The following is a 22,780-nucleotide window of genomic DNA, read 5'->3' on the forward strand; positions in this document are numbered from 1 at the left end:
CCAATTCCACTTCCTTTCTTTTCTCTTTTTTTTTTCTTCTTTTAGCTTAGTAATCCCAACTATGATGACAAGAGAAAATGATCCTAGGGAAATCTCGGGTTTACACTTCACAGAGTTGAGGAGGCAACTTGGGAACCAGAAGATCAGATGAAGAAGAGATACCCGATACTTTTCAGTTAAGGACATCTAAATTTCGAGGACGAAATTTTCTAAGGGGAAGGTAAGTTGTAAACCCGATATATTCTTTGGATTTTTTTTAAAAGGAATAAAAGAAAGGGAAATTGTATTGGGTGGCACAATAAAAATCCAATTTAGCAATATTAGCACTAACATTTTTAATTTTGCAAATATAGCAACTTTTTAATTTTGGTTGATATTTCTTATTTTATTCTTTTTATTATTCCAAAATTGTCCTTTTTTGGTGTTTTCTCTTCCTCTTTCATTTTTCTTTATTGTTCTCCTTCATTTTTTGTTTTCTTCTTCTCTTCTCTATCGTTCTTCTTCACCATTTCTCCTATTCACCTACTTCTCTTCTCCTCGTCTTCTTCTGCCTCTTCTCCACTGTTCTTCTCCACCATCCTTCTCTTTTTTTAATCATCTTCTCCTCGTCTTCTTCTCCTATTCTCCTCATTTTTTCTTCAGGGAAAACAAGAATTATGTATGTATTTCTTTTCCTTTTTTGAAGCTCTAATATTATTTCTGTAAATTGCTCATATATTATTTATTAAAATTAGGGCTACGATTAATTCTTCCTCATCTCTTTTATTTGTTCATAATATCTTTTATTGAAAGGAACTTTGTAGATCAGTTTGGTTTTATTTAGTTACGTTTGGTTCTGTTTTTTTTTTAATTTGTATCAGTTTTTTATATCAACGGTATGATATACTTATATTATATGTATTAGTTGACTGATATACTTACTACGTGTTTTTTATTTTTCTAAAATTGTTGCAGTTCATTGTAGTTATGGTTAAATTGGCAGTAATTGTTTTTCAGAGTGGTCAATGGGATGAGTAACATTACTATGTGGATTACAAAACAAATTGTGTTTTGGTTGATGGAGCGATATCATCATTTGATTCTTTTGTGAACTTGATTCATACTGAAACTCAGGTTGAGTCATGTATTAAACTTTCAGTTTTAATTTTTTAACTATAGGCGATAATGATGTTCAACATGTTATTAAGATTGTAAACATACCATAACAACTGTATCGACAATACATAAAGTGTATCATGCTTAGTGCATCAGGTGTATTTAATTAATTGAGTGTATCAACTGTAAACCCGATATTTTCTTGGTTTAATTTCTTTAAATGTGGAAAAAAAAAGAAAAAAAATGGAAATTAAGTGTAAATATAAATATATATATATATTTATATATTAAATAGTTTTATTAAATTAATTAAAGAAAAGGAAGAAAAGAAAGGACAAAAAGAAGAAAAGGAGAAGAAAATTTCATTTTCTCTTTTCTTCTTCTTCTTCTCTTCCCTTCCCTTCACCGCCAAGTTTGAAGACATCCAAGTTCCCTTTATTTTTTTTGTTCTTTTTCCTTCTTCAATTTGCAGAGAACTTCTAAGAGAGAGTTTGGAAGAAGAAGAGAAATTTTACTAGAATTTTTAGGTTGAAGAAGAGGAGGAGAACTCAAGCAAAGTGTATCAATGGCTGAATTTTAGTTCATTCTGCACATCACTGGTTTTTAATTCGGTTTGAACTCTTCAAAAGGAATTAAGAGGTGAGATTTACATTTACTGAAAGTTAACTCATTTTTAAACAAACTTTATGAAGAACGTTGGAGCAAATTCGGATTTTCATTTGGTGCTTTTTGATGAAGAAAACAGGGCAGTTGGTTTTCACTCGAAATCAGGAGGTCTCTGGTTTTTCTTGTATTTCAGAGTGTATGGGTGGAGTTAGAATTTCTATTTGGTATGGTTGGAAAGCTTATTCGATTTACTACAACTTTTATGAAGAAATTGTAAACCAAAAACGACTAAAAATTGGTTAAATTGTAGGAACAAGTTAAAGAGGTCGTGTGCGCGCGATTCTGGAAGTGGTTCTGTTTTGAGGGTTATATGTGTTTATGAACGGGGAATCAGATTTATATGTCTTCAGGTAAGTTTTAGAGGATCTCAAAATGAAGAGTTTGATATAAAGAACACTCATTTTGGTTAAGTATTGAGAAAGTTATAGTTCTTTGAAGTTTATGTTAGAAATCTGGAAATTTTAGAGAATTGTTGAAATAGGATTTTATTTCTTAAGCTTTGTTTTCGAGCGTCATCTTTGGTGCGACATGTTATGTATATCTTTAGGAAATCAGAATGTTTAAGGTTTTAATACTCGGTTGGGTTGTTGGCAGGCCGAGAAGAATTAAACCGAGCTTATAGACCAAGGATCTAGCCCAAGACTGTGAGTGACAAAACCAACTTTGAAATATTTTCCATAACTGTTATTATGATTGAATGCGATAAATGTTTATTTACGAAGCCATGAAAGGTATTTGAATTTCATGACTATTTTCAAGTATACATTTGAAGACTAGATTTCTTAAAGAAATTTATGCTAGCACGTAGATATTAAATGTTTGGAAAGTATTTAAACCACAATATTTTAAGCAAAGCATGAATTAGTATGAAGTTTTGTTTTAAGAACTACAATTTTCCACGAAAGAGCTGAGTAAAGTTCGAGCTTTGTGTAAAATTTATAAGCAGGCATGTTTTAATATTTTATGATGATTTATGAAATTTTCATTAACTACATGACTGAGATCTTGAGCCTGAGGCTAGAGATTACCGTGTGCACACTGGTTAGATTTCGTTGTTGACGTTGAGTGTACTCCGTAACAACGATGCTGTCGTGAGTGCTGGGCGGGCCCCACTACGACAAAGACGATGGGAGTGCTGGGCGGGCCCCACTACATCGTAGTGCTTGTAAACGTTGTTGTACTAGGTGTACCCTACACAACGTAGATTCGTCATGATAGTTAAAATGCTTCGATATACTTGATATGCCTTGCTAGATTTCAATGATGAACATGCTGAGTATTTAAGGAAGCTATTCTTACTATTACACATTTACATTTACGACTTGTATAAACAGATTTATATGTGTAAAGTTTTCACGTGCTCTTATCTTTAAATTCATAGTTTTAAACTGAGTCACTCACTGAGCTCCATAGCTCACCCTTTCCAAAATGTTTTACCCATTTTCCAGGTAGAGATCGACTTCCCGGTGCCTGATAGACTGCCTTAGTCTGCGGAAGCTTCATTATTGATTGCCAGTACGTGTTTTGAGTTGGGCATTAAGTCTGTTGTGTTGTGATGTATTCACACCCTTGTATGTTATAGATACTCCACAGTTTGTATAAGCTTTAGGAGCTGTAGTTGTGTAAATTTTGTTGGTTATATTTTGATTAAGGTGTCTTTAGGTTTACTCGTGAAATTGGTAAATTTTGAGGTACACTTCATGTATGTGTTTGACTAGCTGTGTTTGACTAGCCTAGGATCCGATGTGTTTTGTGGCATGTACAATAGTTTATATACTAGATTGGCAAGTTCATCACATGAAAGTTTTAAGCAGAGTCGACAGATACAGGTACAGAATAACGTTGTACGTCGGCTTCACGCCATCTTTCGGTCTAAGGTAGCAGGTAGTCCGGGAGGGGGTGTGACAACTTGGTATCAGAGCAGTTTGCTCCATGGGAATTAAGGTAGAGCGGTTAGCTCTAAGAAGAAACTGGAAAGTAAATAGTTGAACGTCAAGTTAGCTTAAAGGGAACTAGTGGAGTATGGTCTAGGTAAGGGTAGAAGTGAGTCCAATTATTATTAATACGTGAGTAGACATTTAGTATCATGCATTTGAGTTAAGTATTTATAGTATGTCTAATGTGTTGACATATTATAGGAGTCATGCCACCACGTACTGGTAGACGACGCCGGCAGAATCAGGACGGGATGCAAGGTCCTACCCAAGGTCCATCTGTAGGGGAATCTAGTACCCTAGGAGTTCGAGGTGGTGCAGGAAACGAGCAGTTTGCGAGAACAACACAGGAAATAGGAAGGACAGATAGAGCAGAGCCTAGTGATCCAGAAAAGGCATACGGAATTGAACGGCTGAAGAAGTTAGGGGCTACAGTGTTTGAAGGTTCCACAGATCCAGCTGATGCAGAGAACTGGTTGAATATGCTTGAAAAGTGTTTTGATGTGATGAATTGTCCTGAGGAGCGAAAGGTTAGATTGGCCACATTTTTGTTGCAAAAAGAGGCTGAAGGATGGTGGAAATCTATATTAGCAAGACGCAGTGATGCACGTGGTTTAGACTGGCAGACTTTTAGAGGCATATTCGAAGATAAGTATTATCCCAGCACATACTGTGAAGCCAAGAGGGATGAATTTCTGGGGTTGAAACAAGGATCACTTTCAGTGGCTGAGTATGAGAGGAAGTATACCGAGCTTTCACGGTATGCTGACGTTATTATAGCTTCTGAGAGTGACAGGTGCCGAAGGTTTGAAAGAGGGTTGCGTTTTGAAATACGTACCCCAGTTACAGCCATTGCTAAGTGGACGAATTTCTCTCAGTTAGTGGAGACTGCCCTTCGTGTGGAGCAGAGTATAACAGAAGAGAAATCGGCAGTGGAGCTTAGTCGTGGGACTTCAACAGCTAGTGGATTTAGAGGCCGTGAGCAGCGGAGGTTCACGCCTGGGATAAATATTTCAAGCCGTCAAGATTTTAAGAATCGCTCTGGAGGCCAAGCATCGAGGAACGTGAGTTATGGTAGTGTTTTTCAGAGACAGAGCCAGAGAATACCTAGTCAACCCATTAGATCAACAGTAAGATCGCAACCAGGTCAGGAGTCCATTGCTAGTACCGTCAGGCGAATACCATGCACGAGTTATGGCAGGAACCATCGGGGTCAGTGTTTGGTAGGTGCTGGTGTATGTTACCAGTGCGGACAGCCAGGACATTTCAAGAAAGATTGTCCGCAGTTGAACATGACAGTTCAGAGAGATCAGGGAGTTGGGTCCCAGACAATTGAGCAATCGAGAGTTTCAGTGGTTCCAACAGAGGGCACCAGTGGTGCAAGGCAAAAGGGAGTTGTTGGAAGACCGAGGCAACAGGGAAAAGTCTATGCTATGACTCAACAAGAAGTAGAGGATGCACCAGACGTTATTACTGGTACGATTCTTATTTGTAATGTACCTGCAGATGTTTTATTTGATCCAGGTGCTACGCATTCCTTTGTTTCTAGTATATTTCTGACTAAGTTGAATAGGATGCTAGAGCCTTTATCTGAGGGGTTAGCTATATACACTCCAGTTGGTGACGTTTTACTTGTTAATGAGGTGTTACGTAATTGTGAAGTTTTAGTAGAAGGTATCAGTTTGCTAGTGGACTTGCTACCACTAGAGTTGCAGAGGTTAGATGTAATTTTGGGAATGGATTTCTTATTTGCTCATTATGCATCTATGGATTGCCATAGGAAGGAAGTGGTTTTCAGAAAACCAGGCTTTGCTGAAGTGGTTTTTAGAGGTATGAGGAAGGCCGTTTCTAGAAGTCTAATCTCAGTTTTGAAAGCTGAGAAATTACTGAGGAAGGGTTGCACAGCGTTTCTTGCACACATCGTAGTAGTGCAGAGAGAAAAACTAAAGCCAGAAGATGTTCCTGTGGTGAAAGAGTTTCTTGATGTATTTCCAGATGATCTGTCAGGTTTGCCACCTGATAGAGAGATTGAGTTCACCATTGAATTATTACCAGGAACAGCACCTATTTCACAGGCCCCGTATAGAATGGCTCCAAGCGAGCTAAAAGAATTGAAGATGCAGTTACAGGAACTAGTTGACAAGGGATACATCAGGCCTAGTGTTTCGCCGTGGGGAGCACCAGTGCTTTTTGTGAAAAAGAAAGATGGTACCCTCAGATTATGTATTGACTATAGACAGCTAAACAAGGTTACAATACGTAACAAGTATCCTTTACCACGCATCGATGACTTATTTGATCAACTAAGGGGAGCAACGTTGTTCTCTAAGATTGACTTAAGGTCAGGATACCACCAGTTGAAGGTTAGAGAATCAGATATTGCTAAGACAGCATTTAGAACGAGGTATGGGCATTATGAGTTTCGAGTTATGCCATTCGGTTTAACGAATGCGCCAGCGGTTTTCATGGATCTCATGAACAGGATCTTCCATCGGTATTTAGATCAGTTTGTGATTGTGTTCATTGATGATATATTAGTTTACTCAGTTGACAGAGAATCTCATGAGGAACATCTGAGGATTGTTCTACAGACTCTACGTGAAAAAAAGTTATACGCTAAGTTCAGCAAATGTGAGTTCTGGTTGGAACAGGTAGTATTTTTGGGGCATGTAGTTTCAGCAAAAGGAGTTAGTGTCGATCCACAAAAAGTAGAAGCGGTTGTCAATTGGGAAAGACCAATTAGTGCGACAGAAGTACGTAGTTTCCTGGGTTTGGCAGGATACTATAGGCGTTTTATTGAGGATTTCTCTCGATTGGCATTGCCTTTGACCGCTTTGACAAGGAAGAATGTTAAGTTTGAGTGGTCAGATAAATGCGAGCAAAGTTTTCAGGAATTGAAGAAAAGACTAGTTACAGCACCTATTTTGGCACTTCCTGTAACAGGGAAGGACTATGTGATTTATTGTGATGCTTCAAGGCTAGGATTAGGTTGTGTGCTTATGCAAGATGGGAATGTAATAGCTTATGCTTCAAGGCAGTTGAAGGAGCATGAGTGTAATTACCCTACCCATGATCTTGAGCTAGCAGCAGTTGTTTTAGCACTAAAAATCTGGAGACACTATTTGTTCGGGGAAAAGTGCCATATTTTCACAGATCATAAAAGTCTGAAGTATATTTTTGATCAAAAAGAGCTAAATCTGAGACAAAGGTACACTTCATGTATGTGTTTGACTAGCTGTGTTTGACTAGCCTAGGATCCGATGTGTTTTGTGGCATGTACAATAGTTTATATACTAGATTGGAAAGTTCATCACATGAAAGTTTTAAGCAGAGTCGACAGATACAGGTACAGAATAACGTTGTACGTCGGCTTCACGCCATCTTTCGGTCTAAGGTAGCAGGTAGTCCGGGAGGGGGTGTGACATCAACAGTGTGTATCAACAACATATCAAGTGTTTACTAATAATATGTATCAATGAAGTTTTGCAAGTGATTAAGTGCATTACATCTATCAAATGTATTAGCAAACAAACAAGTGTATCAACGATATATAAAGTGTATCATTCTTAGCACGTCAAGTGTATTTAATCGATTAAGTGTATCAATAGTTGAGTAAAGTGTATCAACAACATATCTTCAAACTAATAATATGTATCAACGAAGTTTAATAAGTGATTAAGTGTATTAAATCTATCAAGTGTATCAGCAAACAATAACAAGTGTATGAACGATACATAACATGTATCAATGATATATAAAGTGTATCATTCTTAGTGCATCAAAGTGTATTTAATTGATTGAGTATATCAACAGTTGAGCAACTGTATCAACAACATATCAAGTGTATCAAACTAATAATATGTATCAATAAAGTTTAGCAAGTGATTAAGTGTATTAAATCTATCGAGTGTATCAAGAAACAATAACAAGTGTATCAATGATATATAAAGTGTATCATTCTTAGTGCTTCAAGTGTATTTAATTGATTGAGTGTATCAACAACATATCAAGTGTTTTAAACTAATAATATGTATCAGTGAAGTATTAGAGAGTAAAAAAAAGTGTACAAGCAGTACATCAAATCAGGTGTATCGACGGTATATATTGGTGTATCAACGGTATATATTGGTTAATCAGTCGTATATATTGGTGTATCAACCGTATATATTGGTGTATCAGTAATGACTGAAGGGTAACTTCGTAATTTCGTAATTTTAAAATGCGGGTTGAGCTTCAATTTTGCTATTTTATCTAATGTAAAAATGATGTGCTATGGGCCTAATTTATGATACTATAATTGTCATATTTGCAAGAGCAGGAAAATTTTGTATATATGTATATGTATATATATATAATTGGACTTTTATAAAAAGAAAAAGAGAAAAGAAGAGATAAAAGGGGATGGTGGAATTAAATAAAGAAGAAGAGAGAGTTAAGGAAATTTTTTTAAAAAAAAATGGTGCATTTTGTTTTGTTAGCTACCGCCAAGTTTTTTCTTCAAAAGTTCTCATCCATCTTCCATTTTTCCTTCTTCAAATTACAGAGAAAATTTAAGAGAGAGTTTGGAAGGAAGAAAAAGAGGAATGTTACTAGAGTTTTGAGGTTGAAGAAGAGAAGGAGAACTCAAGCAAAGTGTATCCATGGCTGAATCTTGGTTCATTCTATACATCATTGGTTTTTAATTCGGTTTGAACTCTTTAAAAGAAATTAAGAGGTGAAGTTTACATTTACTGAAAGTTAACTCATTTTCAAACAAATTTTATGAAGAAAGTTGGAGCAAATTCTGATGTTCATAGGGTGCTTTTTGACAAAGAAAACAGGAGGTCTCTGGTTTTTCTTGTATTGCAGAGTGTACCAGTGGAGTTAGGATCTCTATTTAGTATGGTTGGAAAGCTTATTCAATTCACTATAACTTTCATGAAGAAATTATGAACCCAAAACGACTAAAAATAAGTTAAATTGTAGGGACAAGTTAAAGAGGTCGTGTGCGTGCGATTCTTGAAGTTGTTATGTTTCGAGGATTATCTGAATTTATTCACAGGGAATCAGATTTATATGTCTTGTGGTAAGTTTTAGAGGACCTCAAAATGAAGAATTTGATATAAAAACATATCATTTTTGTTAAGTATTGGAAGAGTTATGATCATTTGAATATCGTGTAGCGGATGTGGAAATTCTGAGAAGTGTGTAGAGTTTGTTTTTTGTTTTTTTTTTAAAGATACACTTCCTTAGCATTTTCCTTAATGAGCCATGTTAAGTATAAAATTTGAAGATCATAATATTTAGTTTTCTAATACTCGGTTCTGGTTGTTTGACATGCCAAGAGGAAATAGGTCGAATTTACATATCGGGAAACTAGTTTAAGACTGTGAGTGACCAAAATCAGTTTTTAAAAATATTTTCTCTCTCCTAAATATTAATTATGATTGACTGATCTACACGTTTATTTACAAAGCATTGAAAATCATTTGAATTCCATGATTATTTTCAAGTATGAGTTTCGAGACTAGATTCCTTAATGAAAATTTATGTTAGCACGTGATTATCGAATGTTTGGAAATCATTTGAACCACTGTGTTTCAAACAAAGCATGAGCTACCAAGTTTTGTTTTAAGAACTACAGCTTTTCACGAATAATCTAAGTAAGATTGAACTTTACGAAAGATAAGATAGCAGTCATGTTTTAAATGTTTTCGTATGATTGTTTTGATATTTCCATTAACTACATAACTGAGGTGTTGAGCCCAGGCTATATGGTACCGTGTGCACACTGGTTAGATTCCGTTGTTGACATTGAGTGTACTCCATAACAATGATGATGTCGTGAGTGCTGGGCAGGCCCCACTACGACAAAGGCGATGGGAGTGATAGGTGAGCCCCACTACATCGTAGAGCTTGTAAACCTTTGTGTACTGGGTTTTCCCTACATAACGTAGATTTGTCATGATAGTTAAAATATTTTGGTATATTTAATATGCCTTGCTAGATTTCAATAAAGTATATACTAAGTAATTTAGAAGCTATTCTTACTATTATACGTCTATGTTTACGACTTGTATCAACAAAATTATAAGTGTAAGCTTTCACGTGCTCTTACTTTTTAAATTTCTAGTTTTAAACTGAGTCACTCACTGAGCTTTATAGCTTATCCTTCTAAAATATTTTACATACTTTTTCAGTAGAGATTGAGTTCTCAGTGCCTGATAAACTGCCTTAATATGCTGAAGCTTCGGTATCGATTGTCAGTACGTGATTAGAGTTTTACATAGAGTCTGTTGTGTTATGATGCATATTCATCTTTGTATGATATAGATACTCTACAGTTTATGTAAGTTTTAGGAGTTGCGGTTGTGTAAAGCTTTGTTGGTTATTTTGGTTAAGGTGTCTTTAGGTTTACTCGTGAAATCAGTTATTTCTGAAATACACTTCATGTATGTGTATGACTAGTCTAGGATCCGCTGTGTTTTGTTGCATGTATAATAGTTTATATACTAGATTGGAAAGTTTATCACATAAAAGATTTAGGCTAGTCAATAGATACAGGTAAAGAAAAGTGTGACCGTCAGCTTCACGCCGTCTTTTGGTCTAAGCTAGAAGGTAGTTCGAGAGAGGGTGTGACAACCACGTAGGTGGTCTCAGTTCCTATGATCGAGTCTTTCTGGCCCCTGTGATTTTTTTTCATGTATTTAAGAGGGCCTCTCTAACTTATGAAAAGTGGTAGGTGTCCACTAACAACAATTCCTGGCTTCGCTTCGGTAATGTAATTCCGGGAGGAGTCGGTAGTTGGGCATTGGATCCCTTCAGACCTGAAGAACATAGGATATTGGGTCGGAGTTTGGTGAACCAGTTGCTCTTCTCCTTGACAGTTGAGTTTCTTTGCTCCTGTAAAGAGAGAATGAAAGATCGAATTTAGAGATCATGAAAGTTCAAGTCTTTTTTTTCTCTTTTTCTTTCTTTCTCTACAACTCTCATCTCAAAAGGAAGTTTCTTCCCTCAATCTTCACTTTATGCCACGTCGACTCCCCTTTCGTCATAAGGCATGGAATTAGACCAAGGGGAATCTCCATAAGAACTAGTCCCTCTAATTTTGCACGTAGGAGATCAAGATACCAAGGCTATAGACTAAGATGTAGATTGATCGCCCTATCTTGACAACTATTGTCATACCCCCTCTCGAACTACCTGGTAGCTTAGACCAAAAGATGGCGTGAAGCCGACCGACAAAACTTTTCTCTACCGATATCCGTCGACTCTGCTGAATTCATTAATGTGATAAACTTGCTAATCTAGTATACAAACTATTATACATGCAACACAACAGAGTGGAACCTAGACTAATCATAAACATACATGAAATGTAGCCCGAAAATAACTGATTGTGGAAGTAAACATGGAGACACTTTAACCAAAACATAACCCACAAAGGTTTACACAACCGCATCTCCTAAACTTACCCAAATTGTAGAGTATCTATATCATACAAGGATATATATACATCATAGCACAACAGACTTTATGCACAACTCTAACCATGTACTGGAAATCAATACCGAAGCTCCAGCAGACTAAGGCAGTGTATCAGGCACCAGGAACTCGATTTCTACCTGGAAAGTAGGTAAAACATTTTGGAAGGATAAGCTATATAGCCTAGTGAGTGACAATACTTTAAAACTATAATTCAGAACTCATGATAATGATTGAAAACTTATAAATCTAACAAACAAAGCGTTAACCGTAAATATTTTCAGAAAACAACTCCTTTAAACATTTAATATGTTTATCTATAAAATCTAGGAAGACATTTCCTATTTATAAACTATTTAACTTACATGACTTCATTACGTTGTGTAGGGCACGCCCAGTACAACCGACATTTACTTGTTTTACGATGTAGTGGGGTCCATCCAGCACTCCTATCATCTTTGTGGTAGTGGGCCTCGCCCAGAACTCACGATAGCATCGTTGTCACGGAGTACACTCAACGTCAACAACGGAATGTAATCTGTGTGCCCACAGTATCCTCTAGCCTCAGGCTCAAGATTTGAGTCATATAGTCAATGGAAATATCATAAAGCATATGAAAACATTAAAACATGTATGCTTATCTTAATCTTGCATAAACTCAAAGTTACTCAGCTTGTTTGTGGAAAACCTGAAAATCTTAAAATAATTCTTGCTTAAACTATGCTTTACTTAAACAAATGTCATTTCAACTGCTTTTCAAAACTCATTAATTACGTGCTAACATGTGGATTCCATTACGAAATCTAAGCTTGAAACTCATACTCGAAAGGTAAACATAGAAATCAAATATCATTTATAAACTTGTAGTCAAGCACGTTACATTTAGTTATAAGAAACAATGTTTTTTTTTTAAATAATAATTTTCAAAACTTTTTGTTACTCACAGTCTTAAACTAGTTTCCCAATGTGTAGGCCCGACCTATTTTCTCTTGGTCGGTTAAACAACAAAAAATTGAGTATTAGAAACCTAAATATTATGATCTTCATATGTTATGCTTGATATGGCTCACTAAAGATGATGCTTAAGAAGTCTAACTTTAAGAAATAAAATCATATTCCACACATTTCTCAAAATTTTCCAGATTCGCAAGCATGACATTCAAATGATCATAACTCTTGAAATACTTATCTAAAATACTATTTCTTTATGTCAAAATCTTTATTGTGAGGTCCTCTAAAACATAAATGAAGACATGAAATTCTGATTCCCTGTGTATAATATGAGATATCCATCAAAACAAAACCACTCCGACAATAGCGTTCACTACAACCCCTTTAAATTTTCCCTATAATTTAACTTATTTTTAGTCGTTTTTGGTTCACGATTTCTTCATAAGCATTGTAGTAAATTGAATAAGATTTTTAACCATACTAAATAGAGATCCTAACTCCACCGGTACACTATGAAATGCTAAATAAAACCAGAGATATGTTGATTTCGCGTGAAAACAATATGCCCTGTCTTCTCTGCCAAAATTCAACTAATCAACATCAAACTTTGCTCAAGATTTCTTCATAAAATTTGTTTGAAAATGAATTATCTTTCAGTAAATTTAAATCTCACCTCTTAATTCTTTTTGTGTAGCTCAAACCGATCAGAACACCAGAGATGTGTTTAATGAACTATAGAGAAGTTTGTCTAACAAACCCCTTGTCTTCTTCAACATACATCTTTGAACTTCTTCTTCTTTCTTTCTCAGCCTTCTACCCTTTGAAATCTCCTCTGAAATTTGGTGCAGAAATATTGACGAAAATGGTGAAGAAATGGATGAGGAAAACTTGACGGTGGAGGGAAAGAGAAGAAGAAAAGAAAAATGGAATTTTTCTTCCTTTATCTCCTTTATTTTTTTTCCTTTTTCTTTTTATAAAAAATCATTAACTATATACTTAATTTCCAATTTCTTTTATTTTTTTATATTTAAAAAATCAAAAGAAAGATATCGGGTTTACAACTGCATAGAATGTCTGATGTTGTATATATATACTTGAATTTCCCTACTTTCATCCTATATATTACCTGACCTTTCATTTGAAATCCATGACTGAGTCTAACCTCCCCGTGGAAATATGGCCGGATTCAAGGACGGACCCATTTGATCCACTAAGGAAAGGATGGAACTCAAACTTCTGCCTCAATGTATTTGGATAGGTTTCTTTGCTTTCCTTTTGGATGGAGGCATCTCAAATTCTTTGAGCCTTGATTGAACCTTTTTTTCTTGCTCTGGAAGTCCTACAGATAGGCTTTGAATTGATTCCATTTTACTAAATCATTGATTTCTCATAAAGGAGATTTTGAGATATTGGTAGTTGTCCGATCGTACCCAAATAGTAAGATACCAGAAAAAACTTCACCTAAGATCAAATATTTCAAGCCGACTTCCATGGAAAATTCTGACCTTCTTTTCTATGTTTTCATCACATAAAAACATAAACTTTAAGCCTCAATAGCTAAATACATGGAAATTGAATCATGAGTCGAGATCATAAAGAGCATACTGCGAGTAGGAAATGGAATTAATACCATGAATTCAAAAGCATCAAACCTCTTTTTAAAGAATGAATTGAAACACATTGAAATGGTACCCGCGTACTTAATAATAGAAGTATTTGACAGAAATATGTCAAATGGTCCCTCCTCAAAAAAATGATTCCAAAATAAATGGGCAACAGTTAGGAGAGGTGCGCCAGAGGCGAGCAGAAGCAAGGTTATTATATACTGCCTAAATGAACAAGGCTCCGTAAGGAGTTGAGGTGGCTCGTCTGTAATAACCTCTTCGGATTTGTGTGAACTAGCAGACTAATTTGGGGATGCTCCCTTCAACATGAGCGAACCTTTTCGAAACTGGTTAGGAACGGGGGCCACGAGACCAGCTCAAATCGAGCTAGGTTCTATTTCTCATGTCCCCTTCCTAATAATTCTACCTTGTTTTAGGGCCTCTTTGGCTTGTAGAGAGAAAGCCCGCCTCCACTCTGAAAAAAGTCTTGTTTCTTCCCTTTGTTCAAAATGGAGGTGCGTCCATAGAAGAAGAAATATCAATGCATCTTACTCAGCAAGCGTACCTTGGAGTTGGAGTGTAGCATGGCCCACGGAGCTAGGCTTTAACTTTTTGGGAGTCTGAATGGAAGGCAAACCGACCTATTAAGCGCAATTAAGCTAATACCTGTAGAGCAGAGAAAGTCAGGTGTCGAAGGTCAGCTCTATTTGGCCCGAAGCATCGATTCCCCACAACAAAGAGGCTAGCTCGAGATCTCAACCACCTATCTTGTGCTCGAGAAGGTCCTCCAGTTCCTCGGCAGCACCTCGAGGTTCATTTTGAGTCTTAGATGAGACTCGGAATATTCCTCACAACATCAGAAGGCACCTTTCGCTCATCCATTCTGTCCGTCCAGCCGCTGAGTCCTTTTTTCATTATCATCTACCACCTTTTCATTCCTCCCGACTATTCACGCATGAAAATCGTCGTATGTATGCTTGACTTTAGTTATCGATGCTAAAGGTAGGAGTACATTATGCCAAGATTAGTCACTCGAGCAAACTAACCCTTCTCCGATAAGAATTGGGCTATGCCTCCGATTCCTATAAAGAAAAAGTGTTGCCTTGTGATCCCGAGGTTGCAGCACATCTGATGCAAAAAGAGCAGAATTGTGTTGCCATCGTTTCTAAGACCAACCGGTGCCTCACCTACACAGGTACCTACATAGTGTAGAGTCGGTCACACATTCAACATAGTGTTCGAACTCATGTGCTTTCTAAAACCAAAGGTCTTCGAGCCTGCTGTGTACGATTAGCCAACCTTGTGGCAGTAAAAGTGTTGGAATTTATGTCCTAAAACTCGTAGTTTGTAGTTAAAACTATATTCTATCTAATAAAGTATTTATTGAGGATATATTAGTGAAAATAGAATACTATAATCTTGAATCCAATAAACTAAGGTCTAGAGGCTATCTAATGTAGACTTGAACTTTATGTAGAGACATAAACTTGGATCAAGTTCGAGTATATAGCCCAAACGGTCTATAGTGAATGAATAAGGTTGGACGCCTTATTCTGAAAACACTATGGATGTGGCCCACTCTGTAGTTTAGTCTAAACGATGTGATCCTGAATCGTTCATGTAGAGACATGGGAGTGGATGCATCCTATCTAAAGAGTTTGCATAAGACTGGAACCATGGAATAATCACTTTCAAGTTATAACACCGTTGACTATATAAACTGATTATTTCGATTATGATGACCTTGGTAACTAATCTTAATCCTGAGCTAACTATGAACTTCTGTTCAAATGGTATTATCCTTAAATCTGCATAGGTAAGGGCAGCTCAACGGCGTTGACCCAATAAGCCTCTCATTTCAGGGGTAAGACCAGATGGATGGCTATAGACATAGGGTGCAATACGTAATTCACTCATACCTGCTTTAGGGATAGTAGATAGGTTGTTCTCTTAAGGATTGAATCCAAATCTTGAACAAGGGATACCACCCTCTCATTGGTCCGAGAGGGACTTGGTTTATAGGTTGGACCTTAAACCAAATGTCCAATAGTGGATTAGTAGAACTTAAGGAACAAGATGTAGTCTTGGGGGTAAAACAGTATTTTGACCTAGCTGAGGTTACAAACAACCTGTGGAGAATTAACTTACTGATCATGGTTATATCAAATGGACACAAATATATCTATAGTGAGCAGTGTGCAACTACGGGACTTTAGTGGAATAACCAGTTAGTTAACGAATGTTGATTAGCTTGGTCTAAAAGGGTTTAGTCAGTTAATCTTGGATCGTTGGAGCCCACGATCTAAAAGGGTTCATTAACTTAGAACAATATGTTGGAATAATTCGAATAGTTCGGATTAGGTAGAGAGAGAAATCGACGAATATATGTGATATAGTCGTCGGTTATAGGGCTTTGTGTTTAAATGTGATTTACATGAATATGGATTCATATTCAGAACCTCGAAATTGATGGAAATTGTCAAAGTTGTGAAAAGTCAAAATGTTGACTTTTGACTTTGAAAAGTCAAACTTTGACCTTGAAAAGTCAAACTTTGACCGGCTTTATATTCAAATGTGATTTGAATTTTAGAAAAATTAATGCAGATTTATGCTCGGGAGGACGAAATTAGTCAAGATAGATAAAATGGTAAAAGTCAAAATATTGACTTTTGACTTCAAAAGTCAAAGTTTGACTTTGACTAAAATGGTCAAATGACCATTTTGCCCCTTGACTCAAGTTAGTGGGAAAATCCAACATTTTGTTGGATAATCCCACTAACTCTTAGTGGGCTATGTGGAAGCTTATGGTGATGACACCAAGCCAACTAAGAGATAATAGAATGGTGATTAATTTCAATAAATGTTAGTAGAATGCTAGGTGTTGAGACTTAATAAACTAATTACATGTAATTTTGCATGTAATTAGTCTATTTAAGGGGCATTTTTCAACTTGGAAAAAGATTTTTGCAAATTTTTTAATTTTGAATTACAAACAAACCTATTCTCCCAAATCTCACACCAAAAGCTACCTCCAAATTTAATCTCTTTCTCAAATTTTCTATTTTGAACGGGTGCCATAACCCAGTTCCAAGTCCGGAGAATAGCGGGTCAATTCTAGTGGTGGTTCGGTTTGAGTTTGAGAGAAGATTTGGAGCTTCGGGCTGCTACAAAGGTGAGTATTTCTTTTAACCCTAATTTAATGTAATTAGGGATGTGTTTAGTATGCATGTAATCACTAAATTAAGTTTAGTTGCAATTAGGGTAAAAATCTGATCTTTTTTCCACTGCGTTAGTATGCTATCCTTAAAAAAGGATTAGGCGTCCTCCCATGCTATGGTTCCCTACAACCCAAACCCATTCCCACATTAGGTTAGGGAGTTGGGCAACTATAGCTCTTCTGCATCCCAAATCACTGCCCTCCTAGGTGCACAACACTAAGAAATCCAAGCTAACCCACATTACTAACTAACGGTGGATAAGAATCTTTCTTAGAGGTACGAAATACAACTCCATGAATGAGCAAAATGAAAGTAGCATGAATTAGAAAGATCTTTGAGGAAACCACAAAAAAAAAAGATTGAACATGTGGGATGTGGGAGGATTCGAACAAATTCTACTTTGATTTCCCCTGTGTAGAGCATTGAGTTACTTACGTTACGGTCTTCAATAGGCCAAATGCACCGACGACCAATCAACAAAACTAGAACAAAAAAGAATATAATAAACTAACGAGTCTGATTTTTTTATTGTAGTTTTAATTGTTGTTTGAGTGGATTGGGGTGGAGAGGGTAGCTAAGAGAGGAGGGATCGCTAAACTAGTAGCCAAACCAAGAATGAATGTGTAATGGTTGTGATTCCATGTAAGAAAAAGAAAGAATTGAATGTCAAAAGGGGATCCTAAATGAGAAAGGAGTCCATGACCCTGCGTATAAGGAGAGGTCAAATTCCAAATAAAGCTTTCCCCTGAACCTCTACAACTCGGTAAAGTTGCTTCTAACCTTGAAACTAATAAGGAAATCCCTATACATTCATTTCAAGCGGATGAAAGGATAGGCTTGATTTTGTAGGTTTAGAAGTTGAAGTTCTCAAACATCAGAGAGAAATTTGGAAAGTTTCAGTTCCATAAAGGGAAAGTCTATCCAACAACTCAATTCCATAAATCAGTCCAAGGAAGGAGAAGTCCTAGTGAAGTTTGAGTTCCATCTTTTAAAGGTTCGAAGTGGAATATGGATTTTTATTCTTTAGCCTTTGTTCATTGATTCAAAATAAACAAAGGTCCGTCCGAAGGTGCAAAGCGAAACGACTATGAAGTAGTGCATTATGAAGTAACTCGACTCAAAACAAAAGGATCAAAGAATTTGAAAAGAATTTGAGAGCGAAAGTCATTATTCTTTATTTATCGCCCTTTATTTTAAGTAATAACTCAACTTAAAACGTAAAAGATCAAAGAATTATCTCAAAATTTGGGAGCAAAAGTCATTATCCCTTATTAGGATTAGAAGGAGCCCTTCAAATTAGAAATAACTGGACTTAAAACATAAAGGATCAAAGAATTATCAAAGAATTTGAAAGAGAAACTCCTTCCTTATTCTTCAAATTCAAAGGAGTGCAACGAAAGAAATTCATATTAACCTAGGCAAGGAGCAAAGAATTTTCAATTGATAAGGAGATCAAATGGAAAGCAACAACTTAATTAAGACTTCGATCATTCTTTGAGCCTTTGAAGAATAAAGATAAGGACTCAACTCCAATTTGTTTCATTGAACTCATCGCCTTTCTCAAATTCTTTGATCCTTTCGTTTTAATTCTCTTTATTCAATGAGTTTTGATCATTCCCATTAAAACAATAAGAAATTTCGATTTCAAATTCTTCTCAATTGATCTTCTCCTTCTTAGTTGAGCTGCTTCACACCTTTTATTTTGAGTTGAGTTATTTCATTAATGTGCCCCTTCTAAGAATAAGGGATAAGGACTTCGCTTTCATTCAAATTCTTTGAACTTCTCCTTATCATTTTGAGTCAAGTTATTTCTAATCTTAAGGGCTCCTTCTAAGTGGTAGAATAAGGAATTCAATTTCAAATTTTTTGAACCTCTCCTTATGTTTTGAGTCGAGTTATTTCTAAAAATAAAGGGCCCTTTCATAGTAGTTTCGCTTCGCGCCTACGTCATTCTCTCCTTTTAGTCGAGCCCTTTATTCGTAAATTCTTTGCTCCTCCCCCTTTTTTAGCCTTCCATGGTTTTCTTTTTCCCGTGGGAGTCGAGCTACTTTCACTCCTCTAAAACTTGTGGATCAAATCAGTGGAATGAATAATTCATGCAACAAGAGATCAAAATGAAGGAACGAACATTTGCACTCACGTAGTTAGAAGTCTTGACTCGTTTTCTCATATTTTCTTCTAAACTCTCATATTATATTGAGCCCATCCTTAGCTGAGTTGCTTCACACCTTTCAATCTAGCCTTCATATGGTTGAATAAACAAGTCAAAAGGCTAAATTCAGATAGAGGGTCAAATCCCTTAATAATATAGATTTCAGACCCCTTCGGAGTAGTTCGAAAGTTATGAAATAACTCGACTGAAACAATGAACAAGGCTCCATAAGACAGGGATATTGTTTGACTAAAGTCATTAGACGATCATTCAATAAAGATTCTTGACATAATCAATAGATAAGGGGACCCCTTGTAATTTGAAACGATTTTCCACTAAAAAAAAAGTCTTGAGGACGGACTCATAAATTCCACTAATAGGATGAAGGCACAAAATGAAACGACAGTGAATGAGTGAATTATAAAATATCTCGACTCAAAACAATAGGGGAGAGGTTCAAGGCTCATTTAACTCGACTAAGGTTATGTAGGAGAGAGTAAAAGAATTTTAAAGAGAAGTCCTTATCCCTTATTAAGAGCCCTTAGATTAGAAATAACTAGATTAAAAAAGATAGGGTGTGAAGCAGCTCGACCAAGGAGAGGTAGAGTAGGGGCAAAGAATTTTTGAAGGATCAAATCTCATTGAATAAAGAGAAAGCGAAAGTCTTTATCCTTAAAAGGCTCAAAGAATTTAAGAATTTTAGTAGACGATCATTTAATATAGAGACCTTTTGTTTTTTGTTCTACGTAGCTTAATTAGTCTGTAGTTGCAAAATCGAATGTTTCTTCTATCTCTTTTGCAAATTATTTTCACCTTCTCAGTTGAGTTGCTTCACACCTTTCCAATCTCTTCGCTCCATGCCTTGAAGGTGAATATAGATTTTTGACTCTTTCTATGCCTTTGGACCACAAAAACCTAGGATTTTGTGCATTTTGATGCTTGATGGGAGACAAGATAAGGATGCCTTGGTGAAGGTTCTTTCTACTATGCTTTTTCTTAGCATTCAACGCTAAAATAACTACGAATTGAATTTTGATATTCTTCTTATGGGACTTCTCCTAAACAGTCTAATTCCAAATAGTAGGTTTTGCCTTCATCTTTTCTCTCTTTTCTTCTTCTTATAAAAGGATATATATAAGTATTCAAGTCAACTCCTCTCAACTCCTATGAGCCTTGTTCATTGATCTTCTCATGAAACTAGAAGTCTAATTCTAGCTTTGTGGGCTTTTTGTAAAGACGGTAAAGAAGCTTTGTATGATAACCTCTCCGCCAAGAGTCTTCTCTCTCCTTTATTTTTATTATCAGAAGATATATATTCTAACCTTCTTTATGTGTCTTGGTCAGCAAAATGCAGATAAAAGGCCAATAGCTTGATCTTCTATGGCATAAGCTTTCAAGAAGAGAGTTGTCGATCATAAGATATTTGGCTTTGAAGTTCAGATCTCTCTTCCGAACGCAAAATCATGAAATAAATGATGAACCCCATTATATAGATGATAGGACAGGGATAAGGTAGTAATCTCGATGGATATTAGGATGAGCTTTGCTGAATAATAGAATAATCCGTAGAAATGTTCATAGGTGAAGTAAATCAAACCCATTTTCAGACAAAGAAGATAAAAAAACAAAACGAGAGTAGCTAGGAAATCCCTAAAGATTCTATGGGAAATTGGAAATGTCGAAGTCAGTTGTGCCTTATAAATAAGAAGATGAGGAGATAACAGGCGAAGGATATTCACAATTAGCAAATCTTATTAAGCAGTATCAGTTCGTTCCCTACCCCGCGGTTGAATGAGAAGGAGATAAAGGAACGTATCTCTTTCGGAAAGAGAAGTAGTAAGGTCATGATCAATAAGCTCTAAGTTATAAGCTATGAGAAAGAAATCTTTGCATAAAGGAACTTGGATTATTGTCAAGTGTTTACAGGATTTCAAGGGAAGACTTTAGAAGGAGGCTGTTTACTCAACCCTACCAAGCTGCTTCCTTGTTCCTCGTTCCTAGTTCCTTCTTTCTATCTAGCCAGGTTCCACAGCTCATTCCACTTTTTTTGATGAAACAAGAGAATGAACCTCAACAAAAGGCTGAAGCCACTGCTTCAACTTTTTCCTCTGAATCATGGAGTGGAGACAAGAAATGAGGTTAAGACGAACTACGACTACCGCCTGTGACATAGAAAAAGGAGAAGACCCACGTAGTATGACACAAGCAAGAAATAACCCCTAAGGAATCTGATATGAACACCACCTTAAAATATGTCCCGGAATAAGACCACATTAACTCAGTAAACCCAAAAATGGAGAGATTGATCGGTGACCGTCCTCTAGACTTTCTTCCCCTTTTTGCTCCTCTTCCTTATTGCCAGAAAGTGGATTTCTCCTTTCAATAATAAGGAGTGAAAGAATATGCTTATAGAATTGTATTCAAGGCAGAAATCCCTTATGAGCTCCTCTAGTATCGTGTAGGCGCAAAAATACAACCTCATTGGTTGTGAGCCTCTCCTCTTGCAGCTCCTCTATGTTAGAGTCTGACTTGAAAGACTCTCTTGGCCCAGGGCCTTCATCCACGATTTAGGTATAAGATATATGCTTTCCTATGAAAATAATGGAAACCTTGGCCTTCTTATATCAGGTCCTTTCGTATTGAGCATCTAGCCTACACTTCTGCCCATGAGCGTGCATCCTGTTCATCTAATTTTGACCTTATTCTGATTCATTTTTGGACTACACCTTGTCTTGCATTCACTCATCGACCACTCAGACGTCAAAGTCAGCATGTGCCCCTTTTTAGTCATTTTTCCTTTATCCCTAGGCTTGATCTTCTTCTTCTCTTGAGCCCTTTTCTAACATACTAAGAACAAGGGTTTTTGGTGTACTTGGCTGCCCATAGGGAAAGAGTTTCCTTGTCTTTATGGATGGGCCTCTAGAAGACAAGGTTGGTGGCGATCCAGTCTAACAATAAAGATTGATTCTATAATTCTTCTTAGAAGAGGTCGGCCCTGCTTCTCGAGATAAGCTACTCGTAGCTCCATAGTGAATCTTTTTTCTATGATCATTTCACATTCATATGGATTTCTAACTCGTTTGGAGGTAGAGGTGAATATGGAATTTCTGAGTTGTATTCTTTTGAAGGATAAGGACTTTCACTTTCATTCAAATTCTTTGAACCTCTCCTTTCCTTTTAAGTCGAGTTATTTCAAAAAATAAAGGGCTCTTAATAAGGGATAATGACTTTCGCTCTCAAATTCTGAGATAATTCTTTGATCCATACAGATTCATATGGATTTCTAACTCGTGTGGAGGTGAATATGGAATTTCATGAGTCCTCTAGACAGGTAAAAAGCATGAAAAATGGACATTCTTCTGCCCCATGGGTCATTGAAAAAGAAGAAGATTCCAACAGGTCGTCGAGTTAAGGTGGAGTCCACACTGGAGGTTGTCGTTGAAGACGGTTAGGGAAGTTTTAGTTGTTAGTAGATCGCTAGTAAGACCTTATTTATTTATGTACTTCCCTAAAGTCTAACTCTTATTTGACTATTTGACCTTTATATGATTGTGAAAAGACCTTCAAATTTATTAGTTCCGTCTTTGACTTAGCCCTTAACCATGAGACTAGTCCGAAGTGGAATATTCATATGTCCTTATCAATGAGATCACTAATATTAGATGAAGGACTTGTTTTTTCTACCATATTCATCTT

At 36.4% G+C, this 22,780-nt stretch overlaps 1 protein-coding gene across 10 annotated transcripts; it reads left to right on the top strand.

Annotated features, from left to right (window-relative positions):
* Positions 1-1,327: 1,327 nt before the first annotated feature.
* Positions 1,328-11,850, top strand: LOC127150904 (uncharacterized). 10 transcript variants are annotated; one of them, XM_051089656.1, is made up of 6 exons: positions 1,489-1,734; positions 1,834-1,925; positions 2,012-2,111; positions 2,356-2,405; positions 3,210-3,276; positions 3,900-7,448. In XM_051089656.1, the coding sequence occupies exon 6, from the start codon at positions 3,905-3,907 to the stop codon at positions 6,938-6,940; it is 3,036 nt and encodes a 1,011-aa protein (XP_050945613.1). In that variant the 5' UTR covers positions 1,489-1,734; positions 1,834-1,925; positions 2,012-2,111; positions 2,356-2,405; positions 3,210-3,276; positions 3,900-3,904; the 3' UTR covers positions 6,941-7,448. The 10 variants fall into 10 exon arrangements, 9 of the variants coding, with proteins under 9 accessions (XP_050945613.1, XP_050945614.1, XP_050945615.1 ...); XR_007823474.1 differs by lacking the exons at positions 3,210-3,276; positions 3,900-7,448 and adding an exon at positions 11,547-11,850 and having other exon boundaries at positions 1,328-1,734; XM_051089657.1 differs by lacking the exon at positions 3,210-3,276.
* The last annotated feature ends 10,930 nt before the right edge of the window (positions 11,851-22,780 follow it).

This window comes from Cucumis melo, chromosome 9 (assembly GCF_025177605.1).
Source record: "Cucumis melo cultivar AY chromosome 9, USDA_Cmelo_AY_1.0, whole genome shotgun sequence".
In the NCBI taxonomy this organism is placed as follows: domain Eukaryota; kingdom Viridiplantae; phylum Streptophyta; class Magnoliopsida; order Cucurbitales; family Cucurbitaceae; genus Cucumis; species Cucumis melo.